Source organism: Chanodichthys erythropterus, chromosome 20 (assembly GCF_024489055.1).
Source record: "Chanodichthys erythropterus isolate Z2021 chromosome 20, ASM2448905v1, whole genome shotgun sequence".
Lineage (NCBI taxonomy): Eukaryota > Metazoa > Chordata > Actinopteri > Cypriniformes > Xenocyprididae > Chanodichthys > Chanodichthys erythropterus.
The window spans coordinates 31,682,898-31,696,350 of record NC_090240.1 but is presented as its reverse complement, the minus strand read 5'-3'; the positions used below and the strand labels follow the sequence as shown (position 1 = coordinate 31,696,350).

Sequence of the window (13,453 nt, the reverse complement as noted above, 5' to 3'; positions counted from 1 at the left end):
TTTTTTTTAACTCTCAATTCTTTCTTTATTAGAATTGCAAGTTAAAAACTTTTCTCAGTTTTTTTTTCTCAGATTTGTGCGATATAAACTTGCAAGTGCGAGTTATAAAGTCTGCTTTGAAGTGGCCATGTGTAAATAGGCCCCTTAGAGTCAATTTTTTTTCCAGTGAGACCAGGTTGCCGATCAAAGCTATCATTTTTATAATGTACTTTTCATAATGAAAGATTGTTCCCATGAATCGTTCATAGCACTCCCAGTAATGCAACAGCAGATTTCTTCACAATGTGTTCCTTTCTAATCACTTGAGGTGTGCTGAATTTGACCCTGACACACTATATAACTTCACACATGAGTAATCTGTTATCAGGTAACTGTGTCAAAGTAAGGTATATTTTGCAATGTACAATTAAGACAATACAGATTGTGCAGTTATAGCTAACATCATATATTCATTTAAGCAGAAACAATGATCACATGTGGATCATAATGATTGCAATATATGGAGAATTTGGCAGTTTTGCGTGTTGATTCAGAGTTGCCATCATCTGGCAGTAATCTCTAGTTACTTTTTTGTGCTCATTTTCATCTGGTAAGACACACATCCAGTTACTGCAAAATAGAAAAATGTCTCCATTTTGAATCTTGTTGGTTCAATTGCCCAGATCCTTTATGCTGAACCTAAAACAAAATAATCCAACTGACATCATATTTGTAATTTGTTTCTCATTGCTATTTTCATTTTTTCAGACCCATCAAATGTTTAAATGCTCCCAGATGGTCTAAAAACCACTTATATGAGTTCATTTACTTGAGTTTAAAAATGCACTTGAGACCCATTTTAAGATGTTGGCATATGGCTCTTATTGTCTCATATGTTCTGGTGACTTGGACTGAGCTGCTGAATCTATTGTAGAGGAGCTAAAAGAAATTTAGTAGAATTTAGTAGCATGTGTTGCAAGACTCCTGGTAATCAGTTTTGAAAGTCTGTCTGTGTATCTGTTGGTTTACTGAGATGATGAATTGTTTGCAGTTTGTGTTTCTGGTGGGAAGAATTCTGATCTCATGGAACAGAAAACTAGAGTCAGACTGTAGAGACTAAAACGTCCCAGTGCAAGAGAAGGCCAGATGTCCTGAAAAAATGCAAACATGCTGAGGATGAATAATGAATCAGAGACAGACCAAATTGCACAGAGCTAAAGAGAGAGAGAGAGAGAGAGCATAATATACTATTGGCTGGAAAGTGTCTGAATCGCTCCAGTGGCTGTCGGTGTAGCACCTGCAGTCAGAAATGATTCTGTTACATACAGTGTGTGTTCAGTGGAGGGTTTTCGTCTTCCATCTAGAGAAAGAGAGCGTTGGGAAGTGCTGGGATCAAAAGTAGGTCACCCTCCCTGAGACTCGCATCTCTCCCAGCAAATACACCAATCCACACTGCTGCAGCACATGTGCCTGAGATGAGAGAAGAACGGAACACAGCGACTGTAGAACATGTGCTCTATTGTTCTCTTTTACATCTATCTATCTATCTGTCTATCCGTCCATCAATCTATCAGTCCGTCCATCAATCTATCTGTCCTTGAATCAGTCAGTCCATACATCCATCCATACATCCATACATCCATTCATCCATCCATCCATTCATCCATCCATCCATACATCCATCCATTCATCCATCCATCCGTCCATCCATCCATCCATCCATACATCCGTCCATACATCCATCTGTTCATCAATCCATCCATCCGTCCATCCATCATCATCTGTCTCTGTCCATCTATCAGTCTATCTGTCCATCAATCCATCCGTCCATCAGTCTGTCCATTCATCCATTTATCCATCCATCAATCCGTCCATCCTTCCATCAATCCATCCATCCATCTCTCCATAAATCATCCGTCTGTCTGTCTCTGTCCATCTCTCAATCAATCTGTCCATTCATCCATCTATCTATCTATCTATCTATCTATCTATCTATCCATTCATCCATTCATCCATTTGTCTCTATCTGTCCATCAATCAGTCCATCTCTCAGTCTGTCCGTCCATCCATACATCCAACCATCCATCTATCTATCTGTCCATCAATCCGTTCATCTGTCTGTCTGTCGTCTATCTATCATCCATACATCCGTCCATCCATCTGTCCATACATCCATCTGTCCATCAATCCATCCATACATCCGTCCGTCCATCCATCTGTCCATCAATCCATCCATACATCCGTCCGTCCATCCATCCGTCTGTCCATCCATCCGTCTATCCATCATCCATCTGTCTCTGTCCATCTATCAAACTATCTGTCCATCAATCCGTCCATCCTTTCATCAATCCATCCATCCATCTCTCCATCCATCCGTCCATCTTTCTCTGTCCATCTATCAATCTATCTGTCCATCATCCATCTGTCTCTGTCCATCTATCAATCTATCTGTCCATCAATCCGTCCATCAATCCGTCCATCTGTCTGTCCATCTATCTATCTATCTATCTATCTATCTATCTATCTATCTATCTATCTATCTATCTATCTATCCGTCCATCAATCCATTCATCCATTTGTCTCTGTTTATCTATCTGTCCCATCAATCAGTCCGTCTATCAGTCCGTCTGTCCGTCCATCCATCCATCCACCCATCCATCTATCTGTCCATCAATCCGTTCATCTGTCTGTCTGTCTGTCCATCCATCTATCTATCCATCCATCCATCAATCTATCCATCCATCCATCCATCCGTCCATCAATCCATCCATCCATCCATACATCCGTACGTCCATCCATCCGTCTGTCCATCCATCATCCATCTGTCTCTGTCCATCTATCAATCTATCTGTCCATCAATCCATCTGTCCATCCATTTATAGAATTCTTTATGGAATGCCAGCAAAAATAATGGCACAACTTCAGTTGAAATCTCTCTCTTTTTTCTCTGCCTTTCTTCATTTCTAATTTAAGACTGCTGACTCAACAGCCACCAAAAAAAAAATGCAGCTTTGATCTGTGAAAGTCTTGGAAGAAACTCCGGGGAAGAGAGACAGGAGAACGGGAAGTCTCTCTGGATTTGAAAAAGCTCTAATTTTAACACCCGTAACAGAGCGGAGGAGGTTGCGCATACGAGACGCAGCTGGAGGCTGAGAGCAGATACAGACACATGTGCTCTGTGTCCTCATGATCTCATTCTCACAGCTACTGACTCCATGACTGCTGGTGTCCTGAGGCCCAAAATCAGCATTTCACTCATGCTGAAACAGAGAAACTATGTGCTGTTTAGTCAAAGGAAGGTTTTGACTGAAGGCGGCCTGTGACACTCAAATGATAACGCCATGTCAGAGTCGCAGCGCATCGGGCGACCCGAGTTCAAGTCTCAGCTTGAAGTGCTTCTCCATCCCGTTCCCCTCTCTACTTTGCTGTCGCTTCCCATCTCTACTCCTGTCAAAATAAAGGTAAAATGACAACACAATAGACTTATCGGGCAATTCGTGTAATCTTTACAAATGGGAAATGATTTTGAGAATATAGGACTATACATTTTAATCAGAATTAGTAAATGATCTAATCTTCTTTATTGTTGCATTAAGTGAATCTATGGATGATTGCTTATGTGATTTGGCTATGCAATCACATTTACCCTTTTGAGGCATTTGTAGAATGAGCAATAACAATGTGACCTAACTTCCTATAGCCCACCCCAAACAAACTATCCCAGACAGTCCAGTGGCTGTCTTGACATCTCAAGTGCAGAAGAAAAGGGAATGACATCATTTGGTTTTATGGGAACGACTTTCCCTGTGTGCTACAAGACAATAGCATCCTAAAAGCCTGGAGTAAAATCCGCGTGCCCGTCCCTCCCCCAGGCTGTCCCATTTCCTGTGAATTAATAATGCCCTCTATTTTTGGCTTCAAATAGGAAATGCAGGCTTTTGAAATGCTCTAATTTGGTTCTTGCCATAAAAATGCCATTAGAACAATTGACATGTTCATATATCTAAATACTGGCTGTCTACTCATATGAATGACCAGTGGATTACAAAGAACAATAGAGATAATTATGAAGAGCGCATGCCAAATATGCCAGTTAATGAAGGAGTTCAATTGTCTTTGTGCATTTTTCTCTTCTATAGACCTTTATTAATTAAATACAATAGAGTAATGATCAAAGACCATGCAATAGTTTGAATATGAAATATTAATATGAAATGCATACAGCCTCAATAACTATATCTGAATACACACTCTTCTATGCATAAGATTTCAGTGATCAGTTCTTTTTTTTTTTTCTTAGTGAAGAGCATTTTATTAATCTAAAGAACCTCTTTCCAGAGAACATTTTGTGCATTTGAAAGGTATTTTATGGAACAATAGATGCCAATAAAGAACCTTTGTGAGTTATGGTTTTGAATTAGGCAACTCAGTTCTGTCCACTGAAACTTGATAACAGCATTGTTTTGAGCTGAAAGCTCCACAGATGTTTGCATCTTTGCTGTGGTACTTATCACAGCCTGCCAATGCAAATCCCTCTCAGTATCAGGTTTCTCTGTGAGATCTACAGCTCAAATACTTCCAGATCTCAGTCAGTACAGGAACTGTATTATGTTGTTGTTTAATCTGCCAACTGCAGTTAGAAAAATTGGACGGGTTGAGATTCTGCAGAGAACTTAAACCTTCTGATACTAACACACTGAATCAGTTTTCATAACACATTAAAATGCCTTTACATAAAGAGAACAATAAGCTCAGATTGAAGTGAATACTGAATCAAGGTCATGGGTTCGATTCCCAGGGAATGCATGAAACTAGCTAACAGCTAGGGAACGTTCTCAGAACGTTCTGAACAAACGTTCTTCCAGTAACGTTAATACATGCTGGGTTAAAAACAACCCAGCGGTTGGGTTAAATGTTTGAGCAACCTGCTGGACAGTTTTATATAACTAAAAATGATTATATGGCTGGCTTAAAATGAACCCAAAATAGGTTGGAAATTAAAAATCAGACTCATAATTATAGAGGCAACAATAATAATCAAAAGGTGATCATTTATTAATAAGCAATTTAATAAATGTTTATTATTTAATTATTAAAACTTATTAATAAACATTTAACCCAACTGCTGGGTTTGTCCATATTTAACTCAACTTGGGTTATTTTTAACCCAGCATTTTTAAAGTATAAAAATTAATTTTCAACCTATTTTGGGTTCATTTTAAGCGAGCAAAATAGTAATATTTAAACAATAGTTAAAACTGCCTTTTTTTAGAGTGTAGAATGCTTGTTCAGCGTTATCTGATCTTTAATAATGTTCTCAAAACGTTGGCACAAAAACTTTATTTATACATTGTTCATTAACTTTTTTTTTTCTCAAATGTTTTAGTTGGACATTTTAGTGATTGTTTCAGAATGTTCAAAGAACATTCAAAAGTAATGTTCCCAATGTTTGCAGAATTATAAAACGGACATTTTGAACGTTCAGTGAACATTCCGTAAAAAAAAAATAGCAAAATGTTTTTAGATTTTTTTTTTTTTGTTGTTAGCTGGTAACTAATAAAATGCATACATTGAATGCAATTTATGCACTTAGATTTGCGACATTTACAAATGCATAAAAATCTAATAAAATATTAATGTGCTTTTTCGATCAATAAAACCAACATGATTGCATTGTCTATATTTACACCGACTTGACGTATCTAGTGATAAAATATGGCTGGCTAATATTTCCACTGAGACTCATATTTCCTCTTTATTAGGAAATATTATCCTTTAGTCCTTTAGAAACATATTTATGACCCTGATTCAGCAGTCTGACACAGACGGAGCAATAGCAACTCTGTTATTATTAAACCTGTGCTTCATGCTGAAGATGGCAATAAGCACTACAGGGTATATCATCCACTTTCAGAAAGCTTCATATTCATGGAATTGATGTCCTCGGTTCATATGTTGCTGGTGGTCAGCAAGATGCTGATATTCTAAGCTGTTCAGCCATTTTATGTAAACTGGTGCTGCTTTCCAAACCTGGATAAGAACTAGAATTTTAAAACAAGACAAGATAGAGAGAAGCTGTCATCAAAGTTAAAACATATGTTGAAAGATTTCTTCCTTGCTGCAGTAAGGTTTCCTGAAAGAGCGGAAAGAAGAGAATGCATAGTCTAAACATTCTCATAGGATGAAAAAGATGATAGATGCATATTCATCTTTAACATAAAACATTCTTCAATGCAGTTCAAGGGTCATACAGTCTGGAGCTCAGTGCATCCTTCATTTACACGATTGCTTGCAGGTCAATAAGATTTTGCACATTAACAGACTTCAAATACACTAATAACATATTTTTAAAAAGAGAGAAAGAAAATATTCCTTATATAACAAGTAAAATAGCACATGACCTTTTACAAATGACTTCTGCATGAGCTTTTCTTCCTCTCATGTAAATATATGATTGACAAGGGGGTGTGTTGAGTCCAAATAGATTTAGGGATCATCTCAAAAGATTGAATCTTCTCACACAAAAGCATTTCTACAAATCTGTTGAAGGTATATTATATTTATTTTATTGAAACTGCATGCATATTTTAGTGTGATAAACAAATGTATTATAAATGTAAGCCTAATGTATTAAATATGCACAAAGATATGACAACATAGCGTACTACTGCATAAATTATTTCTTTTTAAATAATCCATAGTGTTTCACTTAATATTAAGTATTAAAAGCCAGTATGCAGTGGATAAGTGGATATATTTAAAGCTCAGATCTCTTTGGATATATAGATACAACAATTATTTGATTAAATACTGGAATATACACCTTGTCGCGGCGTCGTGTCGCGTCTGGTTAGGACACGGTGTTATGCTTTCAAAGCTAGTTTGCTAATGCTAGCCTCTCTGAAATTGCCTACCCTACCTTTAATAGTATTAAGAGCAAGTATTCAGTGGATAAGTGGATATATTTAAAGCTTAGCTCAGACACCGGTGGAAATACAACCATTATTTGATGAAATACTGTAATAGCCAACTTTATAAAAAAATGTTGAAATGTTACATCGTTTAGCCTATGGGACAACAACAACATTTCTGGAACTAAAAAGTTCCAGAAAAGGTTGCATGATATCAACATTTATCAATTATTTTCGTAGCAAAAATGACCAAGAATGAAAAGGACAATACTTTCAGTATGGCCGATTTTACACGTTTTAGTGAGAGTAGAGAAACTGTTGACAGTCCCCAACTCTAGCATTAGGATCGTGTGTTAGAGCTGAGTGGATTCACTCTCTGCCTGTGGAGGGAAGAGGCTGTAGTACGCGGGATATCTTACATTTACACTCTTGTTTACTGACGGCGATGAAACTTCAGTTTTAATCTCTGGAAATAAAACGTCCAGTATGACGGTGGATTTTGAAGACTGCATCAAAGATTCACCCCGTTTTCGGTAGGCTGAAATATCTGTTTTCCACTGAAGCGTTTGCCTTGAGAGGTTTTGGGTGATATTATGCTTAAATAATGTCATGTTGAGAATAGGTTTTGTTTATTTCCATTTGCAAGTCTTCAGTTATATATTCTGTTTTTAACTCAATGAATGTATTATGATCTGATTTGATCAGTCAGTTCAGTGCCATGAAATAAATAGTATGAATGAAGCAGTTTTTATTTGGTGAATCTGAATAATTTATGTAATTTGAATAGAATATTATTTACCATGCAGTACATTTTAAAAACTTGGATCATGAACGTATAGTGCTTACAAATCTGAAAGATCGCAGGTTTGAGTGCTTTATGAACTATCACCACTGTGCTCAAAATCTTCATCATCTACTATTTTGTTGCTAAAAAGATGGTTATTTTTTCCCCCTGTCAAACACAAAATCACTTGCAGACTGTCTAGGCTGCTCTTTTCCATGCAGTTAAAATGAATGGTGACTGCAGATTTCAATGTGCAAAAGGAAAAATCACTACCAAAGTAGTCCATATGACTTGCACACTATTAAGTATGCTGTAGAATAAGGAATAGACTAAAATTAAGTCCTTATTAATTAAAAAAAAAACCTTCTGTCTTGCCCTCAACTCTTGTTTACATTATACCTGAGCAACATGAGGGAATGCCAGATCTTTTTTTTCTTTTTCTTTTTTTTTTTTAATTTTAAAGGAGAGCTTTAAGTAACTTGTAAAGAAATTTCTTCTAAATGAGTAATTAGTCTGCAGTTTGCTGCTTGAGTCATTGATTACCCTACTTACCCGTGAGAACTGACCATCAGACATTGACTGCATTAGTAATCTGGTGGTGCTGAACAGTTGAACACTGTCTTAATGACCAATTTAACGGTCAAGATTTACACTAGTAACACCAAATCTGTTCATCGACAGATTGAGGTGATGATTGTAATTTACACCACGTTAACTGACTGTGAGAGGGATGTTTGGCCAGCTATCCAATGCCCAGCAGTCATTGATTTTCCATGATTCATTCAGCATGGCTCATATCCCGTGCACTAATGTCCTGATGTTCCTCTTTAGGGCTCAGAGTATTTTTTTGGCTGCATGCATAGGCACTTGAGGCTGAATCATGCAGCGCATTTCTTGATAGTTCTTTCTTTGTGTTTCATTGAGTTAATTTTCAAAATAATGCCTCTTTGTCTTTGCTTTAAAGATGAAGTGAAATTTCTATGCCAGTAGTATCTAGGGATGTCTCATGATGCCAGTTGTCCAGAGATTAGTTGACTAGTTTATTTGTGACCCTAGACCACAAAACCAGTCATAAGTCGCACAGGTATATTTGTAGCAATAGCTAAAAATACATTGTGTGTACAAAATGATCGATTTTGTGCCAAAAAAGTTAAGTAAAGAATAAGATCATGTTCCATGAATATATTTTTGTAATTTTCCTACCATAAATATATCAAAAATGTATTTTTTGTGAGTGAATATGCATTGCTAAGGACTTCATTTGGACAACTTTAAAGGCAATTTTCTCAATATTTCTCAAGGAACATTTATTATTATCAATGTTGAAAACAGTTTATGCTGGAAACCCTGATACGTTTTTCCAGTATTATTTGATGGATAGAAAGTTCCAAAGAACAGCATTTATTTGAAATAAGTACACTGGGTAAAACAGTATCATTTAACGCAAAGCTTGTACTGTGTAAATGTAAATGGCTGAGAAAATTCCTTCCCATCCGATGGCTCTCTTGACAATATACTCCAAGAGGAAGGAGGTACGGTGGTTTGAACGTTATGATGGAACATGGGATCTAAAGAATTCCGAATGTCCCACGCACCGACTCTAGCTGTGACTGTAGTAAGCACCGAGATCCAGAGGTTAGACAAATAAACCAGCATTCCTTTACACCCACATCCCCTCCTCAGCACCAGCTCCGATTACTCCCCACGTGAGCGTGTGTGTGAGTCAATGTGTCGGAGTGAGTGTGTGTGTGAGCAGGCGGCATAATCCCTGCTCCAAATCAAAGACTTCCAGACTGGGAAGCAGCACCTTAATGGATGCCATCTGGCTGTGTGAGTCAGTTTTCCTCAATCTCTTGAGGGATTTACAGGAACTTTCTAATGTTTATGAAGAAACTAGATTGTTAAATCTTCCTCTTTTCAAGAAGCCATGCAATTTGAGGTATCATTTATGTGTGTAGCACAAACGTGCGTTAATACTTTGGGTAAGGGAACCAAAAGAGCAATTGGGACACAACCAGTAACTTTGAGGACGGTCGATTATTTTATGATGATAATTTTTATTTAAATTATAAATTTTTTTTAAAGAATTTTCAGTAATTTTCTAGGCACAATTTATTGAGTTTCGTCTTATATTGAAATATGCTGGCACTAGCACAGTAACTAAATGTCAATTATCTAAAACATTCAAACAAAATGTACTACTTTTGAATGTATAATAAAAGTAATCTGTAAAGACTTGACATGCTTGTAGTAGTCAGTAAGATTATTTAATATTTTGCCTCTTCTGCTCACCATTGCTGCATTTATTTGATCAAAAATAAAGTAACATTATTAAAGATATTACCATTTAAAATAACTGTTTTCTAGTTTAAAGGTGCCGTAGAACATCTTTTTAAAAGATATAATATAAGTCTAAGGTGTCCCCTGAATGTGTCTGTGAAGTTTCAGCTCAAAATACCCCATAGAATTTTTTTTATTCATTTTTTTGACTGCCTATTTTGGGGCATCATTAAATATGCGCCGATTTAGGCTGCGGCCCCTTTAAATCTCATGCTCCCCGCTTGCCTTAAACAGCATAAACAAAGTTCACACAGCTAATATAACCCTCAAGATGGATCTTTACAAAGTGTTTGTCATGCAGCATGTCTAATCGCAAAAGTACAGTATTTATTTGGATGTTTACATTTGATTCTGAATGAGTTTGATAGTGCTCCGTGGCTAAAGCTAACATTACACACTGTTGGAGAGATTTATAAAGAATGAAGTTGTGTTTATGAATTATACAGACTGCAAAAATTAAAATAACGACAGTCTTGTCTCCGTGAATACAGTAAGAAACGATGGTAACTTTAACCACATTTAACAGTACATTAGCAACATGCTAACGAAACATTTAGAAAGACAATTTACAAATATCACTAAAAATATCATGTAATCATGGATCATGTCAGTTATTATCGCTCCATCTGCCATTTTTCGCTATTGTTCTTGCTTGCTTACCTAGTCTGATGATTCAGCTGTGCACAGATCCAGACGTTAATACTGGCTGCCCTTGTCTAATGCCTTGAACATGGGCTGGCATATGCAAATATTGGGGGCGTACACCCCGACAGTCTGTGTTATGTTGAGATTTACCTGTCCGTCTTTTAAACAAATGAGATTTATATAAGAAGGAGGAAACAATGGAGTTTGAGACTCACTGTATGTCATTTCCATGTACTGAACTTTTGTTATTCAACTATGCCAAGATAAATTCAATTTTTAATTCTAGGGCACCTTTAATATATAGTAAAATGTAATTTATTCCTGTGATCAAAGCTGAATTTTCAGCATCATTATCCTTCAGAAATCATTCCAATATGCTGATTTGCTGCTCTTACTGACTCCAAAACTTTGACCTGTAGTGCATGTACTTTTACTAAAACCCCAAACTTTTGTTTTGGCTTATTTAGCACCCCAGACACAACCACTGTAATGGCTCTTCAATGGAGGTAAAAGCTGTTATGTAAGATCTCAGGAAGTTTCTGGGGTTTTTCTTCATTTAAAACATTTAATACAATCTACTTCCTTCTCTTGTTGGTTGCATGCTGTGCATTACCTCCGCATGACTAGTTTCACACACTGACTCTTCACACGGTGTTCTTGCATCCTTTACAGTTATCCATCTCTGCAATTCTATCCCTGCCAATCTCTGGCAACCCTCAAAGACCTTGTGGTTTGGACTCAGACCCGTCCAGTCACTCTTTGATGGTAGTTTGAAAGGTCAAGGCCACAAAAGTAGCAGTAGGTTTTGCAAATTGTAGAATGCGGTATTTTCTTTGGTATCAGATCAGGTTATCTTTATTGTGTGTGTACAATTTTCCGAATTCGGCTATAGCGCTTACAGATATGGAGCATTGAGCAGATTGTAGCCACCTGACCAAATATTATTCACCATTCTTGACTCAAGTCTGCTGTGTCACCTTTCTTTCCAACCCCCGCTGCGAGCGGACCGATGCATTCCAGCGCCTGGCCAGAAGTTACTAATTTCATTACATCTCCAGAACTTTCAGTATCTCCAGTTTCAATTGAAACCTTTCTTTACTGCCTGAGGAAACACAGGGCTTATATGAGCCGGTGTTGTTTGGGTGCTAAGTTGGATGATTTAATCAAAAAAGCACCTTACGCAATGACTCGGAAACTTTTTATAGAGAAGCTCCATCCTGTGATGCTTGTTAAGTTATTTTAATGTTTCACTGAGTGCAATGCAGGCTTTTTCCTACCTCAAATTATTATGAGAGGTCACTGCGGCCAAACAAATTTGTCCATGACCACTGAAACTGTCACGAGACTGCATTTAGCAATCAATGATCAAATAAGAGCTTTTATTCTAAAAGCTTATAAAAATATAATATAATACTGACATAAAGTAAGAGGTTTTTTTTGTCTCTTATCGTCATCAAGGCTTATTTATTTAATTTAATTTGAATGTAGACAGAATCGTATAGAATTCAAATTATCAGCCATAACATGAATTTTAATGTCATTACATCTCTATCAAAAACAGATCCTTTTAAAGTTCCAGGAAACTTCAGTCCTTGTGACTTTGAGTGTTATTGACTGGGTCTTGAATGGACCTGCTGTTTATATGTATGGGGCATATTGTGGAAAAGGGGCACAGCCTCGTCCTGTTGCTGTGACCCGCGGCATAAGTTCAGTTTATGATTCACATGTGTCGTCTCCAGCTTGTTACAGAATGTTCTCATTGTCCATGATGCCCCTCTGTGACACTGGCTTCTTTCACTGAGATGGATCAATTGGGTCAACATGATTGGAGTCCAGCAGCTGGTTGATGTATGGCGGCTTCTCATGATCATGTGAGAACTGTAAGACCCTGTCAGACCAGGGGAGGACTTTTTGGACTTGTGTACAGATTTAATTTTAACCACTAGGTCAGCTGAGTTTTGCTTGATTTTGAATTTACAAAGACCAAAAAACATAGTATTCGGACCCAGAATGCAAACATGAATACATTGTACCGTCTTGTTGTACAATTTTAATGAGCATTCTTCAAAGACTATTCTAACTGTTGAGATGATATGAGTTAAACTGTTTGTTTATAGCTTGCTAACTTGAATTTACTCTGTCAGCAAGGTTTTCTTCTGTTGGTCTGTCGCTTCTACATTATCATACTGAACTGACCGACAGCTTCAGTGATTATATAAGGAATGGTATTTACTTGCTTTCTGTGTAATTCAGTCGCAATTTGAAAAAAAAGAAGAGATTTTGTGACTTTTCCTACTTTATAATTCAGTACAAAAAGTGCCAAACTTTTATTAAAAATTGATTTATTGATGATTTGATATTTTATAATAGAGATTTCATAATGTCTAAATAGAAATTTTTGAATTTCTATTTAGACATTATGAGCAAAACATGTGAAAAAAAAAAAGTATGACTTTTTTATTTTTAAATAAAAGTGTTTGTTTGCCACCAAGTGTTAGTTTTCTTGAAACTTTTAGGGGCAGTTTCACGACACTATTTTTAACTAAATATGGAAAACTTTTGCGTTTTGGCCATTCATTTACACGACAACAGCGTTTTGGTGGCCTGAAAATACCACCTTTTGAAAAACGGGATTCAAAGTGCAAATTTTTTAAAACAGTACTGTTATTGTCTCGGTGTAAACTACAAAAACATGAATTTCTGAAAACGGTAATGTCATGCGCATACATATTAAGTGTACAGTCTATAGGAGCATATTATTTAGTATTACTTAGTATTTCTTTACTAAGTAACA

At 36.7% G+C, this 13,453-nt stretch overlaps 1 protein-coding gene across 3 annotated transcripts in view; it reads left to right on the top strand.

Moving 5' to 3' along the window:
* The first annotated feature begins 7,281 nt into the window (after window positions 1-7,281).
* Window positions 7,282-13,453, top strand: part of acap3a (ArfGAP with coiled-coil, ankyrin repeat and PH domains 3a) — an 88,964-nt gene continuing 82,792 nt past the window's right edge. For 2 of the 3 annotated variants that reach the window (XM_067371154.1, XM_067371153.1), the window contains exons 1-2: window positions 7,282-7,423; window positions 11,127-11,165. In XM_067371154.1, coding sequence (XP_067227255.1) covers window positions 7,377-7,423; window positions 11,127-11,165 — 86 coding nt within the window. In that variant the 5' untranslated portion in view covers window positions 7,282-7,376. The remainder of the gene's footprint in view (window positions 7,424-11,126; window positions 11,166-13,453) is intronic. The other variant, XM_067371155.1, reaches the window with a different exon arrangement.